At 47.2% G+C, this 27,078-nt stretch overlaps 2 protein-coding genes across 2 annotated transcripts; one reads left to right on the top strand and one right to left on the bottom strand.

Moving 5' to 3' along the window:
• Window positions 1-10,199: 10,199 nt before the first annotated feature.
• On the top strand, window positions 10,200-12,317 carry LOC127774181 (peptide-N4-(N-acetyl-beta-glucosaminyl)asparagine amidase A-like). Its single transcript, XM_052300458.1, has one exon. It carries the CDS (start codon window positions 10,257-10,259, stop codon window positions 12,105-12,107), a length of 1,851 nt encoding a protein of 616 aa, XP_052156418.1. The 5' UTR covers window positions 10,200-10,256; the 3' UTR covers window positions 12,108-12,317.
• Window positions 12,318-18,723: 6,406 nt separating this feature from the next.
• On the bottom strand, window positions 18,724-20,708 carry LOC127774210 (WAT1-related protein At5g64700-like). The gene is made up of 3 exons (XM_052300478.1): window positions 20,505-20,708; window positions 19,941-20,003; window positions 18,724-19,800 (listed from the first exon to the last, which is right to left on the bottom strand). The coding sequence occupies exons 1-3, from the start codon at window positions 20,684-20,686 to the stop codon at window positions 18,900-18,902; spliced, it is 1,146 nt and encodes a 381-aa protein (XP_052156438.1). The 5' UTR covers window positions 20,687-20,708; the 3' UTR covers window positions 18,724-18,899.
• Window positions 20,709-27,078: the final 6,370 nt, after the last annotated feature.

Genomic DNA, 27,078 nt, shown 5'->3' with positions numbered 1-27,078 from the left:
GCTAGTGTGGCCATCTCTAGCTCAGTGGCTCCACCATTTCATAACTAGTAAAAGACCAACGACATGATCATGGGTAAACTTTTCTCACCACATCATTTCTCCGGTGGGGTGCACCACAGGATCAGGAAGAATCATATCCAGTGATGTCAGTGAGTGAGGATTTGTGATGGGCACTTGCATATACTAGGAAGGAAGTTAGGAGAGGAGGGGTGCTGAGTAGGTGGCTAGGTGCCACATTTCTTGCTTGTGGCCCACAGGGTAGCAAATGTGTGATTTTCTTGCTTTGCTAGTGTATCATATTGTTCATATATTAATGTTGTTTTTGTCCTTGGATTGCTCTCTTTTTTGTTTGTTTGTTATGGTATTTTATTTATCTAGTACAGCATCAGGTGTTGTTAATCTATACCTGGGAGCTGTCTTTCTCATGAGTAGGAGGTAAGGATCTGTTGAGTAAAATGGTCACTTTTGTGCACTATTAAATAAAGTTATTCATAAAGTAGTGAGAAAATGCTACTTGGGAGACTTTTGTATAAGTTAGGATGTGAATCTATATTTTGTTGTTAGGTCGCTATTTCGAGGGAAATCCATATTTTAACATTTTTCTGCTAGTACTATAACAAGTCGATGCTTCCAATGTCACCATATTATTTCACTAACCACGCGAGGTATACACATCACCACTTTATATGTTAAATCATAACCATTTAAAAAAATACTTAACGTGTTTGAAACAATAACAACTTCTACTCATGCCTATAGGAATTGAATGCTTCGTATCAATGGATGAACCATCGCCTTGTCGAACATGCAATAGAACTATTATGTTAATGTAGAGATTTAAAATAGATTTTTTCACTAATAAATACTCTAGTTAGAATTGTTTGGGTTCTAAAAGTTTCATGGATCCGACACTGTTTTATACGAAATTTATGAAAATAAATTTCATCGACTACTTGTACATCTTGTACTGTATAACGTACTACGCAACAATCATTGTTAATTATAGCCGACAACCTATTATAGGCTAGAAATTTAACTCATCCTGATCCTGATCTACCAATCCGAATTGGGTTAATTCCCTGATGCTGGCCTTGAGCTAGATGGGACTCCAGAAGGCTACGGTTCTGAAAGCTGAATTGCACGGTGAAGAGCATGGGTCCATCCATCCACAGCTCCAGCACCAAGCTACCAACCGCTCCTCTCCTCCCAGGAGGGCCATGACATTGATCGTGGAAAGCAGCCGCTGTCCGTCCCTTGGACATCGACTGCCTTTTTCTCCCCTGCTCCACCGCCGTCCCACGCTGTCTTTGTCAGCTCTCTCCTTGTACGGTTCACTCGCCCAGCCCGGAATCTACTGTCCTTTCTTTAATCCCCTGCAGTTAGTACTACCAATAAACTTGATCTGAATTGGTTGACCACCAGCTGGAGTAGGCAGTTATTGCTAGCCACAGTAAAAAAACGCACTTGGAAAATTGCCGAGTTGGTGTACTCGGTGTCAGTGTGTCAGTGCCAGTGGCGGCACGGTGACCCGATTAGATTACTGCTTCGGTTAATCCACACCGGGACAGAGTCATCCATGAGCGGATGATGCTGAATGGACGGTGATGGTGTGCTGGCCAGAAAAGGATTGGCCGCCAAATTGCTTGCTCTCGCTGGTGAGACACATTCTTATTGCTCGATGCAGCGTCGTGGACTCGCGATGCTGCTCCGTGCCTCTGTCGGTGTCAAGTACTAATGACACGAGCGTGACACTACCTAATATACTAGTACTAGTACTAACTTCGCTGATGATCAGCATCAGCATGCATGTGGACCGTTCCCATCGATCGACCTAATCCGGATTCCTAATACCATCAAGCAAACAATCACTGGACAAAACTTAACAGAGCACAAACGCACAGCTAGTGCTAGTACCACTCAAGAAAGGCTCTCTGCCCATATTCTCTGACCCCAAGTGACATGCGTGATGCCACTATGGCAGAAGGGCACGTGGGAGATGAGACGAGAATTGAGACGGCCAGATGGATGGCCGCATGGCTCGACGGTTACTACTACCGCTGCCATGCCAGCACTACCGGTCAAAGGGGCAAAAATGATGTGAGCTGCCGCCGAGCTGGTGTTGGTTTGGGACGATGCAGGTAATTTGATGGCCGTAGCGACGATACAAGACGAGCAGTACTGGTACTACTGCTATCTCCTCCTCCATGGAAGAGATGGGCCAGATCGAGATGCGTCCCGCTTTCCAGCTGCACGCGGGGGGGAGTTGGTTGCAGCGGGAAGAGGCCAAGGGGGAAAAATACGGGGAAGAGACCGTGGACGACGGCGGTTGGGGGCGTCGTACTACGTACTCCGTACTACTGGTGGTGTGGATGAGGACGACGAACACATGGGTTGCCCGATCTAGAGGCGGACACACCACAATTTGCGGTTCGCGTCGCGTAGGAGTAGATCCAGATTTGACTGGGGCTGTAGAAGAATAGTGGGTGTACTACTAGCTGTACCCTGTACGTAGACCCTAGAACTGTTGTACGGTCTCGTGGACGTGTAGAGAGAGAGAGAGAGGAAGGAGACCGGTAAATTGGACGTGACAGCGGAGACGTGCTGGGCTCGGGTTGGTTAATTGGTTTGCTATCTGTGGGCCTTGCTGGTTGCCGTTCTGTCTCGGCCCAAGATGGATGTCTCCCGACACCCACCAAACACCCCCCCCCCCCCCCGCGCCACACGTTAGTGGGCCTCATAATTTTTTTTATGAGCAACAAATGGATACCACTTATATAATTTTAATATTAATACCACCTAAGTGCTACATCAACACCACAAATCAGGTTAACACTACCACGTACACGCCATGTCAGCGAAACCGCCCTCCGAAACCAACGAGGGAGGGAGTCAAATTGCATCGGTTTTAATAGTTGTGCGTCGAGATATCCCGTATTGCGATTCGAGAATACGAATCAGATTCGGTCACTACTTAAGGGAGTCCAAGTGAACTTATTCCTAAACTTTCTAGGAAAAAGTACACCGAATGTCCCTCAGTTTGTCATCGAGATACAAAAACATCCTCGAACCGCAATACCAGATATACGAGGTCCTTTAACTATACAAAACTGGTCACAATAGGTCCCTCGACGGTTTTGGTCCTGGTTTTGTCCTACGTGGCTGCTAAGTCAGCATGGGACCCACGTGGGCCCCACATGTCAGGATGCCACATCATCTCTCTCTCCCTTCCTCTCTTTCTCACTTTCTCCTCGTTTGCTTGTCTAGTGGCTGATGCGATGCGGCGGTGACGAGGATGGAGAGGCGGGAGAGTAGAGGAGGTCCGACGGCCGGCGGCCGGCGACCGGCAGGGGAGAAGAGCAGCGGCGAGGCGGGAGCAGGCTGGGGAGAGGAACGGCGGCGGCCATGTCCTTCTCCCACGGGCCGCCGCCACGAATGGGGAGTGGCAGCGCTCAGCCTCGTCGTCGGCGGCGGTTGTCATCGGCGGCTCGGGGCAAGGATACGGCGCTCGCCCTCGTCGTCGTCGGCACCTCCAGGCAAGGAAAGGGCTGCCGCTGCTTCTGTGCTCCCCGCCATGGATGAAGAGATCGGCCTCGTCGGCGGCGGCTCGTCGTCCCCTTCGCTGACCTAGCCGCCGCCTCCCCTCTGCTCGCCGTCCCCTTCGCCGACCTAGCCACCGCCTCCCTCCCTCGAGCCGCGCCGCGGCATGCCGGTGCGGACTCGGGCACCACCACTCGCGCCACCGCGCGCGCTGCCGGCTGCGCCCCGCACAACACCGCTGATGGCCACGCCGCCGCATGGCGCCGCACCGAGAGCCGACACGCCCCGAATAGTGCCGTCACGAGCCACGGCTGGCCGCACCCCGCACTGCGCTGCCGCACGCCGCTGCAAGCCGCAGCCGACTGCACCCCGCACGGCGGCACTAGCCTCTCCTGTGCCCTCGCAGCCGGAGGAGCCACCCCCTCCCCGCCACCGCCGGAGAGGCCACCCCCGCCGCCAGCGCCGACGACGAGGCCCGCGCCCTCCTCCCTCGCGCCCGGAGTCACCTCCGGCTGGCTTGCCCAGTTGCTCAAAGAAGATAAGATAAGAGGGAGAGAGAGAGGAGAAAGGGAAAGGAGACTGACGTGGCCAGCTGACATGTGGGGCCCACGTGGGTCCCACGCTAACTCAGCTGCCACCTAGACCAAAACCGGGGCCAAAACCACCCCCCAAGACATCGGGTGACCGGTTTTATATAGTTAAGGGACCCCGCATATCTGGTATTGCAGTTCGAGGACGTTTTTTTATCCCGATGACAAGTTGAGGGACCTTTGGTGTACTTTTTCCAACTTTCTACTACCTTCGTCTTGTCCTTGTGATGGGCCTAGGCTTCCCAAGAGATGGGCCGATATGCTTGAGGCCTCTAGCCACGACGATCCAAGTAAAAAGCTAGTTCCTAATTTCCCATCTGCTCGGCAGAAAAAAAGGTAAAAGCTTATATAAAGCACAAGGAGGATTATTACCCATGAATCACCATAGATTTTTTTTCACTAGATGAATGTAACTATAGTACAACGTACTTAATATAAATAGCATGCAATTATAATATAAAGCCATTATATAAATTTTAAAAAGTGTCCTAACTTATTGGGAGAGGCACATGCACGCGATGCGAGGGTCGTGGGATCGAGTCCCTGTAGCAGGGCCGACTCTCTATAATTTCGACGGCCCTCCGAAAACTCGGACGCTAAGCTCTATTTTTTTCTTGCAATATACTATCTCTGTTTTTTAAGAGACGACGTTGATTTTTTCTTACATGTTTAATCATTCGTCTTATTCAAAAAATTTACGTAATTATAATTTATTTTGTTATGAGTTGTTTTATCACTTATAGTACTTTAAGTGTGATTTATATCTTATACATTTACATAATTTTTTTAATAAGACGAATGGTCAAACATGTGAGAAAAAGTCAACGTTGTCATCTTAAAAAACAGAGGGAGTATATATTCTATAAACCACACAAATAAACATTACTAACATGATAAACAGTAAAGTAATTAGTTGCAAATTGCGATGGTATTTTATTCTCAATAAATATTGCCCTTCCTGCTATTTGGATTTTTTTTTCAGCCGCCGTAGTTTTTTCTTTTTCTAAGCCTCAGTTTTTTTATTTTGCTTTTTCTCCTTTCCCCTGGCATAGGCCGGTTTGGCCGATTGCGTGGTGTTACTTTAACTCTTTTCTTCTAATATATTGACGTGCAATCATTTTGCGTGTTCACGAAAAAAAGTATAATAAACAACTAAAAGAACTGCAGAAACGAAGTAGTACGATTATGAATATCTTAAATACACAAATATCCAATATCTGTCTTAAAAAGTCTCTTCTTTGAGCATTTCTTAGGCAACATTCTAATGCTTGAAATTGCTAATTAAATTAAACAAGAACTAAACAAGACACTAACCTATTTTTTTACACAAAACAAAACCGTATCCTAATTTTTGAACTAAATAGGAGTAGATGGCTAGAGGCAAATGAGATTACTAGAAAATCATATCATTCAAAGTCCGCAACTGTCACCAAGTCATGATGAGGCGGATTTGGATCCTCTAGGCCCTATCGGTTGGCTTTTTTCCTTAATAAGCCAAAACAGTTTATTAGGGAATAAAAATGAATTTGCAGGTAAAACTTTTATATATGTATTCTTGGTGACTTAAGCCAATGCTAAAAAGAAACTACGTTGAAAATATCTCAAAATCGATCTCAAAATTAAATTTAAAAATTAAAAATTTGGCTTTTTCTTTGACTGAATGGGCCATCCGATGAGGGCCTCTACCCTCACGGCTTAAAGGCATGAGCATGCAGCAGCACCTCATCCACCGTTCAAATAATCAAACGGCTCACGTCGCCTGTGCACGTCTGAATGGATATCGGTCTGTCAAAGCCCACGAAGGACTACTGCTATATTTCAGTCCGAATACCAATAATCTTTGCATTATAAATTTCGTTCTCTTTTCAGCTGATGACACATGCTGGTAGAAGATAACATTTCTTAGAACAGCATTAGTGACTTTGGATGGTATGAGATCATTAATATCTTCACTCGACTCAACCATTAATAACACTGTTGATCATAAGCTAGAAATACAAATTTAGTGAATGTATTCCAATCCAAGTTTCACTGAAGGCATATTTTAGCTATGAATATTGTATTCCAGGGCATTGCTTTTGTTCTTATCAATCCTATGCTCTAATCATAATTTTTCTTTTGCTTTTATGATGTGACTTGACATGACCTCATACTCCCTCCATTGCATATTATAAGTCGCTTGACTTCTAGTCAAACTTCTTTTTTTTTGACTTTTCAACACAAAACAAATATATTATGAAAATATATTCAACATTAGATTTAATAAAGCTAATTTGATATTTTAGATATTACTAATTTTTTTATAAATTGGTCAAACTTAACGATTTTTAATTAGGAAAAAAGTCAAATAACTTATAAAATGAAAGAGTTATAATATGAAAGAGAGGGAGTACTACTTTGTAATGAATTAGTGCTGTTATTGAAACTTTCGGTTTCCTTGTATTTTTATTTTGGTGATATCATCCGTATTTTTTTTTCATGTGTATTAGCACTAATGTACTTCCTCCGTTTAACAATGTATGTCATTTTAACATTTCACACATTCATAGTGATGTTAATGAATCTAAACATATATATCTATCTAGATTTATTAACGTCAATATAAATGTAGGAAATACTAGAATGACTTACATTGTGAAGCGGAGAAAGTAATTGGTAAGTTGCTTCAGCTCGCGTACGCTGACACTTCCCAGTCCAAAACAACCATCGTGGGATTTGACAGATAAATCTGTTTAAGCGCACATGCAACGTGAGCCGTTGGATTACTTCAACGGTGGATAAGGGGCTGACTGCATGCTCGTGCCTTCACCCTGAACAGTGGCGAAGCCACGTTAAAGCTAGAGGGTGCACATGACCCTCCCCTAAATTCATAATTTCTTACTTGAAAACACTAAAATGTACAATATTACATTGAAATTTTGTAGATTTTCAATGGTAGTGCACCCCTTCCTTTTTTTATGCCAGCTTCGCCCCTGCTTGCGAAGGCAGATGATCCAAATCCTGATGAGGTTAGGATGCTGGGAGCGAGAGCTAGTGCATGCTGCTGCCGCTTGTCAGAGTAGGGAGTTCGAACTCCATAGCCGTGACTCGCACTCGCAATTGCCCCATCATCGGTCGCCCTCGCCCATTAGTGTCACGTCGTGGACTCGTTGTGTGGGCTGTCTGTGGCATCATCGCGTCGTTTATCGTCAGGAGAAACAAGAAGCATAGAGAACGAATCGATGCGTCGCTTCGATGGCGCCGCGCGCTCGCTCCTCCTTCCCTGCTAATCACATTGCGCGAACACGTGCTACACCAACTGGGCTTCCGGCTGCCCTTCACAGCCTGTGCGGTAGAAGACAGTATGGGGTGGGGTTGGGTTGGTGACCTCCGCTGGCCTAGGCCCTAGGCGATCACACAACACGCCTAGGCCTAGAGCCGGCCCTGCCCGTAGCGACACTGTTTGCTTATCCAACGACCAACACGAATTTTGATGCACATTGAATGGGGAGAAGAGAGGGGAATCACATGGTAGACCTTTAGCAAAACGGATTTGCTAGATTTTTGTTGGCACAAAGAACTTTCGAATTGTGGCTATTATATATGCTCTAAGATTCGTATAAACACATATGGGAAAAAAAAAATCAAGACATACAGTACAGATAGTGGGACTCAACCTCGCAAGTCGCCACCTCCTCCTCAAACCCTCAATTCCAGGAGAAGCCGAGGTCTTAGATCATCTTGCATTATTTGTATTGTTAATTTGTGATTCTGTTGGTAAAAACCATGATTTGTCATTTAACCCCTTTGGTTATAACAAGTGCTAAGGCCAACATGAAAAAAAATGTTACATATTGATACCACATTCATATATTTTGCTAATATATCTTGATTGGCATATCTATAATGTGGGATTAGCTGCTAGACTAAATTTACTACTACCTCCATCCCAATATTTCAAATAAGACGGACGATTAAACATTATACACGGAAAACCATAATTGCATTTATATTGAGACGGAGGTAGTACTTCCTTTGGCAAGAAAAAAAAACCCACAATGTTTGAATTATATTAAGTCTTCGGGGGTGTGAATTGACAATAATTATAAAGTTATAAGAATATGTAATTTCTTAAAAGACTTTCGAATGTTATTTCGAATGTTATGTAGCTGCTAATCCCTTAGCAAAATCATAGCAAAAGACTGTCGCAAAGCATCAAACACTGCAATCCTGTGGCGTCAGGCGCACCATCCAAATCAGACGAGACCTAGCCTCAAAGCAAAGCAACGCAAAGCAGAGTTGCCTGTTGCTGATGTAAAACACTGCTTCACCCAATAGATATATAGGGTCAGTACAGTCGAGGGCGAGTGATTCTCAAGATAATTCCTTTTTCTTTCTCTTTCCACTAATCCACTTGAGTTTGCTGACAAATGATGTCGTCCACCACGTCGGCCATTCCATCTGGAGGACAGAACTGAAGATATCATTTGGTTTTGAGTACTTATCCATTAGCTTGCTACCTAATTGGCAGTGACGGACGCAGGATTTTGAAGATAGGGGTACAGAGTTATCAAATCGCTGTTCCATAAAGAAACTAAAGCTTAATAGTAGGAAAAGTAATGAGCAAGTTTTTCTTGCTAGAACAAATAAAAATAGAAACATTGCAAAATAGCTAAAGAAAAATTAAATCTTGGAGAAGAGATAGGATGCTTTCATCCCAAACACTCCATAGAGATTTTTGCACTACCATCTAACTTTTTGACTGCTCTACCATATAAATTCAGATATGCACATTAATCAAATTTCTTAAAAGCAACCATCAATTGAGTCAAACATTAACTACAGAAAGATGAGTTAGGAGCCTAAAAAATATATGATACGAACACATTCAACCCATTGAGCCATGAGGTTGCTTCTCCAGTGCAGCAGCTTGTCGATCAGCTGCTTGTTCTCGGCTTCTGTCCGTGACCACGAGCAGCGCCTGCAGATGGCTGCCATTGGTTGGTTGTCCCAAACCATAGGAAGGCACGCAATATGCTCAGTATTCTGGTTGTAAGCCCCATAGACAAACCAGAGATTCAAGGTCATGAGACAAGATTGAGGAGCTTGTGTTGGTCTGCCAGAGCCGTTTTCTATGAGTTGTATTGTGATTTTAGGCTAAAGAATAGCTGTTTTGACCCAACTAATGATATATATAGGTAATATACCTATTAATTCAAAGATTATTTGTCAAAAATTTTGGGGGTACAGATGTACCCCCATGTCCCATGCTAGGTCCGCCCCTGCTAATTGGACCAAGGTTCCTAAATCAGTGGTAACAGGTTGGTTACTGGTCTGAAGCCGAGGCTGCTGAGGGTGGTTACCTGCAAGGACGCTATGAATTCAAACTCCGAACAAAAAATTTGAATTTACAGTCAGTTGATACTAAAAAAACTAATTTAGTTTAGTTCTTTTACATAGCAAGCAGTTGTCGGATAAAATCCGATAACCCGTACTAACTAGCCGGTTACCATATTTAATTACTTGGAGGCCAATAAATATGGACAAAATCAGTATTTGCAACCTTGATTGGACTGGATTTGAGTAGTTTAGATACAAAATAAACTTTTGGTTTCTGCAACTTAAACAGAACAGTAACACAAACCGTGACGAAATTGTTGCTCTTGCAAACAATTTTGCACGTGAATGGATTCTGAATGTGTTTTTCAGTACACAATTGTTCAAGTTAGCTATTTTGGAATTCCATTCTACACCAAATGTCTTATAGCTAGATCAAGAAAGAGTATGATCTGTATATGATAAAAATCCATCCTGCATCAACAGTAAATTAACCAACATTTACTGCATCCTCAGCTAATTAGTGCTATTTACACATATAAATATGCATCTAATCTAGCAGTTTAAGCTTGCAATCCAAACTTAGTTTAATCACATCATTAGACCCTGGGGTGAGGCCAAGTGTCGCTGTACTTCAGACTTGCAATCCAATTTACCTGCAGGAATCGGAATTTCAGATCATTACATGGTCCCTGCAAAAAGAGTTCTCTTCTTCACTTCTACTCTTCACAACTTTTAAATTCCAGCGGGAGAGAAGCGCGCCAAACACAACTCGGCCACACTCTTCTTCCTTCCACTCCTCACTCCACAGCCATGGCGGAGTCGTGCTACGTGCGCGTCCTCTTCCTCCTCCTCCTCGTCGTCACGCCCCTTCCGATCTCCATTGCTTCACCTCTCAAGCTTCGGCTATCTGCCTCCGAGGTCGCCGCGCTTGAGGCGCACGCGCCGCCGCCGCCGCCGCCGCCCCCGCCCGACACGCCGACGACCTACTTCGAGGTGGACCGGCCGCACCGCCCGCCGCCGGGCAGCTTCGGCCCGTGCTCCACGCTGCTCCTCTCCCACTCCTTCGGTTTCACCTACACGCTCCCCCCCGTCACGGCACCGTACTCCCCGCCGCCCTGCCTCGCCGCCGCGGGGGGCCGTGCGTCGGCGATCTCCCTCGCCGTCCTCGAGTGGCGCGCCACCTGCCGCGGCGTCCAGTTCGACCGCATCTTCGGCGTCTGGCTCGGCGGCGTCGAGCTCCTCCGCAGCTGCACGGCGGAGCCGAGGCCCAAGGGCGTCGTCTGGTCCGTGTCCAAGGACGTCACCAAGTACGTGTCCCTCCTCGCCGCCCGCAACTCCTCCACCCTCGCCGTCTACCTCGGCAACCTCGTCAACGACCAGTACACCGGCGTCTACCACGCCAATGTCACGCTCCACCTCTACTTCCGCCACCCGCCGCAGCCGCCGCAGCCGGGGTTGGGCCCCGCCGACGTCATCGTCCCCATCTCGCAGAGCTTGCCGTTGAACGGCGGGCAGTGGTTCCAGATCAACAACAACGAGGACGTTGAGTCCGCGAGCCTCGCCGTGCCGGCGAACGCCTACCGCGCCGTCCTCGAGGTGTACCTCTCCTACCACGGCTCCGACGAGTTCTGGTACACTTACGGGAACCCGTTCAACGGCAATGGCCCGTTCCGCGAGGTCACCGTTCGGATCGACGGGGACGTCGTCGGCGCCGTCTGGCCGTTCCCGGTGATCTACACCGGAGGCATCAGCCCCTTCCTCTGGAGGCCGATCAGCGGCATCGGCTCGTTCAACCTCCCGTCGTACGACATCGAGCTCACGCCGTTCTTGGGCTGGTTGCTGGACGGCGAGGAGCACGAGCTCGGGTTCGCCGTGACCGACGCCCAGGACTTTTGGTACGTCGACGGCAACCTCCACCTCTGGCTGGACCCCAGGAGCGCGGCGACGACGGCCGGCATCATCAGCTACGACGCGCCGCCGCTGGAGAAGGTCACCGCCGTCGCGTCCAGGGGTCCCGGCAACGAGTACTACCAGACGACGGCGTTCCGGCGCATCTCCGCCGCCGGGTGGGTGCAAACGTCGTCGTACGGCAAGATCACCGCGACATGGACGCAGCGGTTCAGCTTCGTGAACACGAACCAGGTGCGTGAGGACACGGAGCAGACGGTGAACCAGACCACCGACGCGTACTCCGGCGTCCACGTCACCGACCACGCCGGCGTGGCGTACTCGCAGGAGGCGGAGCAGAGCTTCCCGCTCTACATCTACCAGGGCCAGGTGAACCAGACGTCGAACGACTCGTTCACCGAGGAGACGAGCGTGCAGCTGCGGTTCGAGGAGGAGAGGGTCGCCGCCGGCCGGCCGGGGTTCTGGTCCCGGTCGCTGAGCAACGCGCAGGACTCCGCCGTGGACGTCCGCGTGCAGGAAGGGGACGCCGTCGGGACGTCGTGGCGCGCGGCGCAGACGTACAGGTACGAGGCGACGGACGGGTGCTACTACCGGGACGTGGCCAGCCAGGGCTACGGCGTCGTCTCCGACCACGCCGACGAGGTCTGCGCGAAGGGATCGCCTGCCGCCGGCCGTGCCATTGCCGGCGGCGCCGCGACGGAGTTAGGCGGCGACGCCGCGGCGGCTGCGGGAGTGGCACGGCTGAGCTCGTGAGAAATGGCTGCACTTTTGAGTGTTTGCGCGATCTAATTAAGCTCCTTTCATTTGTATGATTACTTTATACACTACACATAGAGATGTGCCCGTCAAGTGTACACTTTGGTGAAGATTTATCGTTTTATCTGTTGGCATAAGAGAGATGTGGACAGCTTTAATTAAAATCTTAAGTAAAATAAAAACACGAGGATGATAATATTTGGTCTTTCAAAATCTTAAGACAATGATCCCCGCAAAAAAAAAATCTTAAGACAATGAGATAACTATTTAATAAATTTTAAGTAAAATCATATTAAAAAAATATATGATTTTGTTTGGTGCTAGCCGCACAATTGAGCGGGGCACCCAGCTAGTTATCAGAAAACTATAACTTTTGGCTATCTTATAAAATTGGGCCATCTATGATAAAAAGGAAGGGGGTGAGGCTTCGAACCCAGGTCGTCTAGCCCACCACCTTGTGACCGGAAGACCCTAGACGTTTTTTCGGGCCACCTATCATATAACACTCATGTCATTTTAAGTTAGGCCCACATGTCATATACACATATTGATAAAATCATTTGCTATTATTGCGGTTTTGCAAAGTACAAAGTTAAAGTTGTAGCAAAGTGACAATTTTTATAAAATTTGGTGATGATCGATTTGTCCGGATAAAATTTGGTTAGCTATAAGCTGAGACCAAACTACTGGACATGTTTCTCGGTCTTTTGGCGATGCCGGCCCCTAATATTGTGCAATGGATCGCACGGTCCTTAGGTGCGAAAAGGCTAATTTCGCGCGCGTCCCTTCCCGCGTGACGAGCCACGTGGCGCGCGCGCGGAGAGGGGACGGCGGACTGCGCGCGGAGGAGTTAGGTAGCGCTGTTTTTTTCGGTTTTCCTTTTTTCCGTTCGTTTAGTTGGTTTTTTTAGTAGCTATATATTTATGGAACCATATTTTTCATAAAAAAATAGTCGGCATGTATTTATATTGTAAGTTCCTAAATTATATATGTAATTTTAGTATATTTACAATAAGTCTTGAAATTACATATGTATGTATCTAAACTACATATGTAATTTTAGTGTATTTACAATGTAAGTACCAAAATTACATATGTAAGTCCTAAATTATACATGTGTAATTATTGTGTAAATAGAGTAATTATATTCGCTGATGACCAACACGTGTCATGCAAAGAAAAAGGAGTCGCGAAACTTAGGAGCAAGTTGTTCGATCAGCTAATCAGATGTACTTTGCACGAATCATGAAGAAGATTAGATGACAGATCGTCAAACTGACTGTATTTAGCCCAGAAATATGTCAACATAATTTTAGCAAAGCCGTTTTTTTTTCTGGTTTTCTAGTTTTATTCGTTGGTTTCTTCCGTTCTTCTGTTGTTTTTTTCGGTTCTCTCGTTTTTCTTCTTTGGTTTCTTCCGTCTTTGTTCGGTTTTTCTCTCCTTTTTTTTTCAGTAGCAAGTTTGTATACGCACGTATACAAAGTTTGTATACGTACATGTATATATTTTTACGCACGTATATAAAGTTTGTATATGCATGTGTACAAAGTTTGTATACGCACGTATATAAAGTTTGTATATGCATGTGTACAAAGTTTGTATACGCATGTGTAAACTTTATATACGCATATGTACAAAGTTTGTATACGTACGTGTATAAAGTTTATATACATGTATATATTTTTACATACATATATAAAGTTTGTATACGCCCATATACAAAATTTGTATACGTCATGCATAAAGTTTATATACATGTATATATTTTTACCCACGTATACAAAGTTTTTATATGTATAAATGTACAAATACATATTATATACGTATGTTTATACATGTGTATATATATACTATACATAGTGTAATACAAAGTTTACACATATGTATATATATACTATACATAGTATAGTAGTATAAAAAGTGAGGATGATAGTATGTTAGTAGTATATAGGAGAGACTTAAGGGGCTGGACTCGCTAATCAGCTCTCCCCCCTTAGGTGCGTGATCAGGAAAGCCAACTTACGTGCCAATGTGTTTTCCTGATTTCCCTTTTGCGCGTGCATCGCACTACTACAACCCACGCGATCGTGTATGGGGTATGGCCATGTGCATCGCACACGCCCTGCCAACCATCAACAAGCTCTATGTATCTATTTTGTCGTTAGCTCATATGTGGTGCATCATTATCTCGTGATTAGATCGGAATTAGGTTCTAACGTTCCGTTTAACTAGACCAGAATTTCTAGTGAAAAATATTCTACATAAAAATCACCGCTATACGAAATTAAAAAAAATCTACTCTGTAATATTATGCATGAATAGAAAATTTTGACCTAGAATCATTATGCAAAATTAAAAAATCCACTTAAAATTTATGCACATAAACTTTTCATATATAAATTTGTACACATAAACTTTTCTTATAGAATTTTTATAGGCATAAACTTTTCGTGTAGAAACTTTGTGTAGATCAATATGGTATACAAGTTAAGGGCTTATTTGGATCACGGGTGTCGAGGAGTGATCCTCTCTAGCGGGAGGTCGTGAGACCCCCCTTTGTGAGTTCGGCCGGGGGAGCGGGTGAGATCCGAGGTTCCTCGAGACGAAAGAGACACCAGGGATTTAGACAGGTTCGGGCTGCTATGAAGCGTAATACCCTACTCCTATGTGTATGATGATTCTTCTATGCTTGCAAAGCCTCTGAATCTCCCAAGTACAAGCTAGGGTTAGAGAAGCTTTAGTTTTGGGATCTAGAGTCCTATTCCCTCTCTCGCTAGGCATGGTCCTCCTTTTATACTCTAAGGGAATCCCACATATGCTGCGAGTGCTACCTAGGGAGAAGGAAAAATATTCTCTATGTTCATTACATGTCTTGTGCCTTAGCCCAGAAGCTATCTGCGCGTCGGCTGCTGCGTGGGGCCCATCAGATCATGCGGGGCGCCCTTGTCATTCGCCGTTTAATGGCTGAGGACTTCCGGGTTCCCGTTCACACCAGGAAACAGGTACCCGGGTCAGTTCAGAGTGGTTGGACCTGCTCTAACCGGGATAAGAGGCTGAGGAGCCCCTCATCAATATGATTGGACAGGACGGAGCACGCCGCACACCGCCTGACACACTGACAGGGCGAGGGTACACAGTCGCCATCCCATCAGCTCTAACCAGGATAAGAGGCTGAGGAGCCCCTCATCAATATGATGGGACAGGACGGAGCACGCCGCACGCCGCCTGACACACTAACATGGCGAGGGTACACAGTCGCCGTCCCATCGGTCATTCGACCGGTCAGAAGCGCAGCACGCCGCATTGCGACCGCTCGGGTCGCCATAAATACGGGTAGGTGGGCACTTGGAGGCGGACACCTAGCCCACCGTACATGGTGACCTAGAGAGGGGGTCGAGGGAGCTCAACCCCTAGTCACGGGAGGCGGCGGCCGCCGCCTGACCTCGGGCCCGATCCCCCCTCGGGGGAGGGCCACGTGGCACCTGGGGGCAGCCTTCTCCCTCTAGTCTCGGCCAGGGAGTGGCCGCCGCCCTACCTCGGGCTTGACTCCCCTCGGGGGAGGGCCACGTGGTATCGGGGGGCAGCCTCCTCCGTTTAGCCTTTTTGGGAAAGAGTGGCCACCACCCCACCTCAGGCCTGACTCCCCTCGGAGGAGGGCCACGTGGCATCGGGGGGCAGCCTCCTCCGTTTAGCCTTTTTTGGGAAGGAGTGGCCGCCACCCTACCTCGTGCCTGACTCCCCTCGGGGGAGGGCCACGTGGCATCGGGGGGCAGCCTCCTCCGTTTAGCCTTTTTGGGAAGGAGTGGCCGCCACCCCACCTTGGGCTTGACTCCCCTCGGGGGAGGGTCACGTGGCATAGGGGGGGCAGCCTGCTCCCTCTAAACCTGATACCCCCGGGTCCATATCACCGACAACGGGATTGTAAAAACTTAGGAATAGAAAAATCACAGGAATATGATAGGAATGCATGTGTAAAACAGAGGATTGATAAACACAGGAATTCTGTAGATAGGATTGGTAAACATGTGTTCGGATAGACAGAGGAAAAACGTAGGAAATGGAAAAAATGAGGTAGGAGTGGATGTAAATTTTCCTTTGTTTCTCTATTGATTGCACAGGAGATGAATGTTTCCTTTGATTTTCCTTTAGATTGATTCATGTGAACCGAACGATAAGGAAAGGAAATATTTTCTATCTACAGTATTCCTCTGGAAATCCTCTAAAAATCCCTCAATCCGAAGAGGCCCTAAAAGGGAAAAACAAATGTTTTATTGGGAACAAAATCAGCCCGTCTCGGAAGGTGTCCCTCGCTAACGCGCGCTGTTCAAATACGTCAGGGGAAAGAGTCATTAAAATATAAAGTAGGCGTATTGTTTTTAGGCTATTCAAAACAGAAAAAGTGAAACTGATTGTGCGATAGCTTTTTCAGTCTTCCTTTTATGTTGTGGTTTATTTTACTTACACTAATCATCGGAAGAGGTGGAGGAGAAGAAGAGGATTGAATCTAAAAACGTTGATATTCATCAGTACTACTATAACATAAGGGAAGAGAAGAAAAGAGAGGAGTGGCCCCCACGTCGCTCTCACGTGGGCGGCTCGGGGGCGAAACCCTAGCCGCCCGTGCTGCCACACCCTCATCCCCCTCCTCCACCTCGCCGCCGCCGGAGCTCGCCGGCGGCAAAGCTGGTGGTGAGCCGGGAAGGTGGCGGCGAGGCCCAAATAGCTCGGCGGAACCGTCCTCTGCGTGAGGAGGATGGAGAAGGCCGACGACGGCGCGGCCGGATGTGAGACGGCTGGTCGGTTTGGGGTAGTGGATCCGGTGCCTCTGTGGCCGAATCTGGCCCCCTCACCCGCGGTTTCGGCCAGCAGGCTGGCGACGTGACGGAGGCGGAGAGGGGCGGCGAGCGGCGCGAGGGAGGACGCGGCCCCCGGCCGGCGAGGTAGCTGCGAGGCGGCGGCGGCCCTCGGCCGGTGATGGGGGCGGCCCCGCGAGACGATGGCGAGGCAGCTGCGAGGCGGCGGTGGCCCTCGGCCCGGCGATGGGGGCGGCCGGATCCGGCGCCCCTTGGCTAGATCCACCGCCCTCCCGGCTGGATGACGACGGCGTGCTGCCAAGGCGAGGTGGGGGCCGATGTGCCCTCGTCGGAGCTGCTGCGGGAGGCCGTTGACGCAAGTCAGAGCCGGGCACGTGTGACGAAGGCGGGGGTCTGGTGCTGCGACGGAGGCGGTTGAGAGGCCCTTGTCGGTGCGGTGGCAGCCTCCGGCTGCACCCACCAGCGTCTTGACGACGGTGCAGCGGGGCTGCGGGCGCTTGTGGCGACGGTGGCAGTGGCGCAGCGGGGTGTGGGCGCTCGTGGAGACGATGGCTAGCTGAGCTTCGACGACTGGTCCCTTGGCCGGTTCTGGTCGGTGCAGCAGAGGAGTGTGGGCGACGGTAGGATGCGTCGAGGGTTGACTGCTTGTGAGTCGTCTTGGACTATCGTGTGGCCGTTGATGTGGGGGTGCTTGTGTGGGTAATGTGCAGACGATGGCGAAAGCCTTGCCGTGCCTTTGGCCGGTTCGATGACGACGACGCCATTGGCGCCATTTCCCTTCTTGAATGCATTGTCATGGCGCTCTCCTATTTGCCCCACAAATCTCTAGGTGAAAACCTTGCTCCAGCTTCGGACGAGCGGCGGCGGCGTTACGCGTCGTCCTGGGGGCGTCGCTTCGAGGAAGTTCCTTTACATCGACAACTATTGATGGTCTCTTCGGTTCAAAAGCTTTCTTTCCTTGGTGCTCGGCGAGGCCTAAGCCTCTTGGGTCCGCTTTGTTCTTGTGGTGGGCGACACGCTCTTCGGTTGTTTCTGCAGAGGAAGTCGGAGCAACGATGACGTGTTGTAGTCTCTTCCAAAGAGTTGGTGCTGACCATGTGAAGGAAGTGGCTCTTTGGTGGCTTGGCTGATGTCTATTGTGGATGTCGGAGCTGCTTTCGTTTTGGCGACTTCCATGGCTTCAGTGTCGCTGCGGTGGTGAAGTCTGCACTGCTGGTCGCTTGGGCGGCAAGCTCGGCAATGATAACACCTCTTCTGTAATGTCGGACCTGTTGTGCCATTTTTATGTTTAGCTTGGCAACGATGTCCTGCGTTTGGGCTCAGTCGTTGTTGTTAGTTGTGTAGTTAGGTCCCATGCTTTCCTCTGTCTGTTGGGTTTTAGCCAGTTCCCCATAATTAACCGTGTAGTTGTATGGTTTTTAGGTCCGGTTTCCCTTATAAACTGGATCATTGTCTCTTGTTTGTACAGCTTCTCCCTCTCTTAATATATAACCAGCAATGTTGGCTTAGGTTTCAAAAAAAAAGAGAAGAGGATTAGGTTGCACGAATCTCAAAGCGTACCTGACAGCCCGAAAATCACATACATATTCTCTGCTCCTATATTCGATTTTCTTGTTGGGAAACTATTCTAAACTTTTGAGGAGACATCCCTTCGTTGTTTGTATGTTATCTAAATGGTTATGAAAAAATTGAAAAAAAATCAACAAGAAAAATTAATATATGATAAACATGTAAGGTCAAATTTAACTTTTACAAGTAACAAAAAATAATAATTTTGACTGTAAATATACGTTAAATAGCCATAGTTTAATTTGTTATAATTTATAGAAGTTAAATTTTTACTTGTATATTTGTGGAGTGGTCTGTCACATATTATTCTATCCAATTGATTTTTTTAATATTTTTTATAACCAATTTGTATGATATGCATACAATGAGAATTTAGAATCCACTCCTTTGTTTGTCTCGTTGGTAGCTAGACTTGTTGCTCTGGTGATGCCAATCTCCGCTGCTGGAGTTCGTTGCCGCTGTCTGCATCTGGTGCAGGCGCAGCAGCGGCTTCTTGCTGCTGTACTGCGGCGACCGTGGCCGTGGCCGTGGCGGTGGCGGTGGTTAGCGTGAGCGTTTTGTGCTCCTTGTTCTTGCCCCAGAGCACGCTGTAGAGGCCAGCCACCATCAGGATCCCACCGACGATGCTGCCGAGGTGTTCGATCTCGCCGAGGAGGAAGAGCGAGCAGAAGATGGTGAAGACTATGCTGAGCGGGCTGCCCATGGCCAGGAACACGGGCCCCTTCTTCTCGATGCACCACGCCTGCAGGTAGCACGACACTCCCGTGACGGCGACGCCGGAGTAGACGACGGCGAGGAGGCCGGTGTCGAGCCGCAGCCTCCATGCCGCCGGGTCCCGCTCCACCGCCGCCGCCAGCGCCAGCGATTGCGCCGTGCTGATCACGCTCTGCAGCGTCGTGGCCAGCAGCTTGCTGTTCGGGTGCTCGTTGAGCAGGAACGCCATCAGCACGATCCAGAGCGACCACATCGCGTTGGCCACCACCATCAGCAGCGTCCCCTCGATCCACCTCGTCCTCGTCCCGCTCTCCGACGAAGCTTCATGGCCGCCGCCGCCAGCGAACGCGCGGTGGTGGTTCAGTGGGCTTATCGCCGGCCCGGCGTACAGCGCAATCACCAGCACGCCGGCCAGGGACAACCCTACGCCGGCTGCCTTCGCGACGCCCGACGAACTCAGCCGGATCACCTCCTGCCTTAATAGGAGTGCCAAGAAGAAGGTCACCACGGGAATCGAGCTGGTAGTCGCCGATGCCACCGTCGACGAGGTGTACTTGAGGCCCATGTTGTACAGGTTTAGGCTCCCTGTGTTCCTGCAAACGTGAATTGAATCCATCCAAATTCCAAGTTTGTTACATGCGTGTTCATTCATCAACTCATATCCTGTAAATAAATTAATACTCAGGAGTACTCCGTAGTAAATAGAAGATGCAGACTCAGAGCTGTATTTTACCCAAGCAGAGCACAGAGGAAAAGCTTGATGAACAATCTGAGCGACATCGGTGGCGCATTTCTCCTGCATACAAACTCAAATTTTTCATCATTGTGCAGACGACTCAAAAAGTAAATGTCACATGCTTCATCACTACTTTTTCTAACTATATATTGAAAAGATATATTAAAGTTACTGCTACTCCATATGTCCCATTTTAAGTGTAACTATAAGTTTCCGTGCCCAACTTTGATCATCCGTCTTATTTGAAAATTTTTTATAATTAATATTTTTATTGTTATGAGATGATAAAACATGAATAGTACTTTATACGTGACTTATGTATTTTACATGAAAAATCATGGCTGCACTTAAAATGGGACCGAGGGAGTATTTGAAAGTAGTTTTCATGGCAAATCTACCGATACCATTTTCTCATGTTAAATCCTAATTATTTTTTTACCAATTAAATATTAAAGGTTTGGTTGCACACGTACTTTAGAACGATATATATCTATTTGAAAATGGATGTAGTATTTCAATACAACTAGCAGAAATTAAAGCTCTTCTCGATCGATCGGTTACCGTTCCAGAATAATGGCGAGAGGCAGCAGCAGGACAGAGGCAGCTGCCTGGCGGTAGAAGCTGAAGATGAAGGTGTTCATCCCCTGGTTGAACGCTGCCTTGGAGATGATGTACAGGCCAGTGTAGATCACCTCTATGACGATGACAACGATATAGGGCGTTTTGGAATCCATGGTTTGCATGTTGCTTCTGCTGAGCCTGAAACTCCAGTGTGACACATGAGAGACGGTGCAGGGGAGGCTAGCCTTATATATTACTCACTCCGTCCCTAACGCCATTAACTTTCTTAAACATGTTTAACCGTTCGTCTTATTCAAAATATTAAATAATTATTATTCTTTTCCTATCGTTTGATTCATTGTTAAATATACTTTTATATATACATATAGTTTTATATATTTCGCAATAGTTTTTAATATGATGAACAGTCAAACATGTTTAAAAAAATTAAGTCAACATTGTCAAATATTTAGAGATGAGGGAGTATATATTTATAACTTTTTTTTAATAATGGAATACATTTATAACTAATGAATAGGAGTACCTCGTATGTTGTAGCCGGGAATTCAAAGATCCTTGTGAGAGAACTCGAAAAAAAACATGCTTTAGTGTGTACTTGTATTACTAAAAGGACGATATTTAAGTTTTATGGCAGTTGCGCATGATATAAATGCATGGATGGTTATAATCAAGGATGAGATGGATCCAATGGCTATTATTTTTTAGGTGATGTAGCCTAGCCATATTTACGCTTTATATCAAGAATTACACTAAGCGAGTTATAAATGCACATAATATATACTAGCATTATTTGAAACCCTCACATGCTTTAATCCTCACTAAGCGAGTTATATTATGTGCTAGCACATAATATAAAATAATAGCATTTGAAACCCTCACTAAGCGAGTTATTAAAGCATGTGAGGGTTTCAAATGCTATTATTTTATAGATATGGTTCAAAGCATGTTGAGCTTTTGATTTCACCTATATAGGGTTTATCGTAGCTGATGTTTCGGAGGAAAACCAGCAGTAGCAAGGCCCAACGAAAAACTAGCAGTCGTCAGGCGAGCAATTTTTTTCGCTTTCTTCCCGAAGCTTGGTTTGGGGAAAATGAATACTCCCTCCGTCCCTCAAGAAAATGTTTATATTTTAAGACGGAGGGAGTAGCTGAATACCTTTGGATTTATTGGTGAAAAATTGATTGCTTCAAAAGATACAACGAAAAAGCATGCATGGTTGGTATTGGCTCGAGCCTTTATCAAGCTATTCGAGCTCGGCTTGAGAGGGTGCACGAGCTTTGGAGTAAGCTCGAGCCCGATTTGTTTTAGGTTCAAACTGAGTCTAGAACGAGCCGAATTTGAGTAGCTTGCGAGCCTCGAGCTATTTTTACAGCCCTAGTGCGGGGTTTCGTCTAGTTTATACAACATAATTATGTCACGCCATAAAATTTGAAGTATAAACTCAGCTCACACACTAATAAATAAAAAAAAGAGACAAATCCACTGTATGTTTCATATCTGAATTTGTATTTTTTTTTCTGAATATGTAGATTGAGGTTGAACTTAATTTTAATTTTTATGTATTAATAGATGTTACTATATGGTGTAGTGATAGAAGTCACTATACGTTGTGATGGATTTTCTCAATGTGTTGATCATCATGTACTCCGTGCTAATTTGCACCATTGCACGTGCAACGGTACAAGAGAGAAAAAAACTGCCGTAATATGGTGGAAATTAGGCATGTTCGTGTACTAAGGTTATCGACATTTTGTCAATAAAAATTGTACAACTTACGTATTAGTAGATACTAAAAAATCTTTGCCACACCTTGGCAAGACTAAGCAAATCTTGCACACTTTTCTACTACTCCGTCCATCTCAAAATATAAGCATTTTTAACATAGTGTAATAGAAAAACATACAAATATATCAATCATGTAAAATTGATGTTACTAGATTTATCATTAAACAAACTATCATACTATGCAACTCTTTTTATTTAAAATATTTTACTTTTATAGATATTGTTAGTAAAAGTAGCATCTCGAAAATTATATCGAAGTCTAAAAATACTTATATTTTAGGATGGAGTGAGTACTAGCTTATTGTCGTGTCTTTGAACCTAGTTTTCCGATAGAGAATTTTATCACAGCTATTGCTGCAACCGAATAATTAACTGTCGAAGTTAGTCAAATTCGTTTAACTATAGGGGCGTCAAATTGTAACTGCAAAAACCGAGCATGCCTATGCCCTTCACGTATTTGTGTTCGATCTTTGCATGTGTCCAAATAATTATATATTTTTAGAAATTAAACAACATATATTAGTATAATCTATTATATACATAAACACCTACAGGGTCCTGTCACACTTTTCATTGTCTAAATTGTTGGCTTCTTCACGCGTAGATCGTCTAATTTGTTAGTCTTGATGCTGTAGATCGACCTGTGTGCTTTGCATATTTAAGGGGGTATATGCTATATGCGTAATCAGAGATTCAGAGTACCATCTCTATACGTGTCTCGTCTCCTTGTTCTAACCTACCTCGAATGACTGCTACGAAATGGTCACATAGGGTCTCATCGTTTGCGGTGCAACTTATTAGTTGTGCTAAAATTTAATTTTTGAACTTAATTTCACATTTAATATCAGGTATTTTCAATATATATGTATATATATCAGTGTTGGTTTTTAAGTCGCTAAGAATATATATAAAACTTGCCAAAATTTTCTTTTTGTTAATGAGTCCGTTACGGCTTATAATTGATTCTTGGCTAACCAATGTGACACTGTTTCTTTGGAAGTGTTGGCGCCGGTCTCAAAGCAAAGACTTCGTGTTTACAAAATACACACACATATATAACTAACTGTAGAAACTATTTAGAAGAGCTTCTAGCTAATAAAATTGCTTTAAGTATATCCGGCTCCTTCAAACAGTTCAAATCTCTCTCACACATTTTCTTTAATGGATAAAATCCAGCATTTGCTTCAAAGGAAAGCCACAACCACTTATTACACCATTCTTGACATAAAGCCAAGTATCATAAGATCTAACAAATAGTGATCAGGAGACAAATTTAAACCCTCCAACAAAAGAAAGAGATACACCTTAATTACTAAAAAAAACAATCCTATTAGTACAGTTCCATCGCATATAGCATGAATCGATAAAAAAAAAAATCCCCAAATCACGTGCACAAATCGATCTAAAAAAAACCCAAATCAGTGACACATCCCCGCCCGCCAGCGATGCTGGATCCGCCGCCCCGCCCATCACAGATGCTAGATCCGGCGGGAGCCACCACCGCCAACGTTGGATCCGCTGCGGGAGCCGCCGCCGTCGGATGCAGCTCCGTCCGCTCTCGCCATCATCTCAGGCGATGGAGAGGGAGCCGCGGAGAGGAGAGGTGGAGTGGAGGAGAGGGGGCAGGGGGAGGGGAGGAGAGGCTGAAAGGGTAAGAGAGATAGGGACGGGGTGAGTGGGGGTGCGAGTGAATAAGCCTCCTCTCAACCCCCTTTGCGCTAAAAAAGACTATTTATCGGGCTCCCGCTCGGCTCGATTTTTACGGGAGTTCATTTTTTTAGAAAACCGCACCTATAATATATTATATGTGTCAGTTTTTAATTAACCGACACCTACAATATATTAAAGTTTTTTTAAAAAAACAAGACACCACCTATAGTATAGGTATCGATTTTTCTTTAGAACCAGCGCTTATAGTTGCTTAAAGATGTCGGTTGTATATTTTTTTTAGCCTGTGGAAGCGAGAAAAGCATAATAGGTGCCGGCTTTAGCAGTTTTGGCACCTATAGTGCCGATCTCTACGTGCCTTTATGTAGTGGTGAAGCTAAGTATTGAATGGAACAAGAGAGGAAAGCGATAGGAAATTTAAACACAAGACACGATGAGTTTTTCCTGAGGTATCGAAAATTCGACAATCCCCATTATTTTTTGTTGGAGGACTTTACACCATTGTAGCTCCCTCCTATAGTCACGAGCCATGGGCGCTCTCATCATGGTCTGGAAGGTGAACATGGAAACTTTCACAACCACACCGGGTCTCCCACAGTCTTTTTGAGTGATCACCAGATCGCCTCTAAGACCGGGTAGTCACGTTGAGGAGATGGGTCTAGGAACCCTCCTTTATAGAATAGTAATGGGAAAAGTACACCGAAGGTCCCTCAACTTGTCATCGAGTTACAAAATCGTCCCCAAACCGCAAAACCAGATATCCGGCGTCCCTGAACTAATCAAAACCGGTCACAATAAGTTCTTCGGTGGTTTTGACCCTGATTTTATCCTATATGACGGATGAGTCAGCGTGGGACCCACGTGGACCCCACATGTCAGGCTGAGTCATCTCTCCTCCTCTTCTCTTCCTCGATTCCTCCTCTCTCTCTCTCTCTGGCTGTAGGCCGGTCGGCCGGGAGAGGTGGAGGGCGGCGCCACGACGGCAGTCGGCGGCAGCACGGCGAAGCTCCGCGGCGGCCGTACGAGGGCCGCGACGCTGGTAGGGGAAGCGACGAGGGGCGGCCCGGTGGCCGCGAGGCGGAGAAGCGAGGCGGCGGCGAAGAAGACGTGTAACGGTGTAAGCCGCGGCGGCGGTGGTGGCAGAGAAGGACGCGATAGCAACACTCGACTGGTTTTGCTCTCGGGCCTCGCGAAGGCGAAGAAGTCTCCTCGACCTCGACGCTCGTCGTGAAGACGACGTGCTTCAGGTGCGCCCTGTTGTTGGATGCGTCCGCCGGAGTGATGATCGTTGTCTCGTGCCACCGCCGCGTCACACGCAGGAGCTCGCCGCGCGGCATGACTGCGAGCTACTGTGTGGGTTTGGGATCAGAGGAGTGATGCGGCTGCGGCGGCGAGCGCAAGATGGTTCGCGCTACCGGAGATGGAGACGACGACGACGACGCCGCCGCCACCGGCGGTGAGGTGAGAGATGGAGCCGCAATAGCGTATGTTAGAAATAATCTAGACTTAGTATTTTGCTTTTGCATGTTTTCTTATGTATGCATAACGTGGGCTGCTAGCTGGTCTATTTAAGGATGTACTTTGAGGTTGATTATGTGCATTGAAAAAAAAAAACACTGCCGTGTGCAGTGCCAGAAAAGGTTGCGGTTGTGCAGCACAAATACCTTGTGTTCTTTGCCTACACTCGTGCATGTGTATTCACCAGGTGTGAGTACGTCTAAGAGTGTTCTCTTGTGTGCTAACAGCGTAGCAGGTAGAAGAGCCTGTTCTTCTTGTTGTGGACGATGCTGAGCCAGTATTTGCAGCGACGAGCGCGTAGAGAGCGGGCGGCCGGCGGAGCGGAGCACCGGCGGCGGCAGACGAGCGCGCTGCCAGCGGAGCGGAGCGGCGGCGGGGCGAGTCAACCGCCGGACCTTCTCCTCTCCCTCCTCGCCCCGCCGACCTCCTCCCGACCCGCTGGTCGCCGCCGTCTCCGCCGCCGCGTTGCCCGTCGCCGGCCGCCAACGCCCGTTCGTCTCCGCGTTCGTCGTCGGGGCCGTCGCGCTCATCGCCGTGCCATTGGCCGTCCCTCCCGCGTCGTTGTTCGCCCGCCACGTCGGGCGCGTCGTTGCCGAGCGCGAGGAGCGTGACGGCGGCCATGGACGGGGAGAAGCAGAGGTGGCCCGCGATGCGGGAGACCGCAGGGGAGAAGTGGAACCCCGCGGCGGCGGCGAGGACGCGGAAGTTGAGGAGGAGCGCGAGCAACGGGAGGGAGGCGCGGCGGTCCTGGGCAGAAGAGGGGAAAGAGATTAAGAGAGAGGGTGGTGACGTGGACACCGGACATTGTGGGTCCATGTGGGGCCCACGCTGACTCAGCCGTCACGTAGGATAAAACCGGGTCAAAACCACCTAAGGTCCGGTTTTGATTAGTTCAGGGACGCCGGATATCTGGTTTTACGGTTTGGGAAAGATTTTGTAACTCGATGACAAGTTGAGGGACCTTCGATGTACCTTTTCCAATAGTAATATCTTATGGGGCGGCATGGGCCTTTAGCTAGGTAGACTTCGTGATGGGCCACCTAGCTTTGTCCTTCTCCCGTGGTTATTCAGTTGGAAAAAGTCCACTTTGACTCCCTTACATGTATACCAAATCTAATTCGTACCCCTCAACCAGAAAACCGGTTAGGATGACTCCCCCAATTACTAAAACCGGTACAAATAGACTCCCTCGGCGGTTTTCAAGGGCGGTTTTGCTGATGTGGCGGTGTTGACTTGGTCTTCGTCCCATGTGGCGTTGACGTGGCACTGATGTAAGATTAGATTTAAAAATATATATGTGGGACCAATTTGTCATTCACACACAAAAATTATAATAGGATCCACTGACTTGCGGGGTTCACATGTCATTCTCTTTCCAACCTTTTTGCCTCCCTCTCTCTCCCTTATCTCTCTCTTTCTCTTCCCGTCGGCGAGCAGCGCGGAGAGCTTGCCGAGGGCACGGATGGCGGAGCAGAGGGCGGCGAGGGAGCGGAGTGGAGGGCGCCAAGGGAGTGCGCGAAGCCGTGAAGCCGTGGGCGGTGGTGGGTGGAGAAGGCCGGCGCGAAGGCCGGGCGGAGCGGCG

This window comes from Oryza glaberrima, chromosome 1 (assembly GCF_000147395.1).
Source record: "Oryza glaberrima chromosome 1, OglaRS2, whole genome shotgun sequence".
Lineage (NCBI taxonomy): Eukaryota > Viridiplantae > Streptophyta > Magnoliopsida > Poales > Poaceae > Oryza > Oryza glaberrima.
This window is presented reverse-complemented; position numbering and strand designations above follow the sequence as displayed.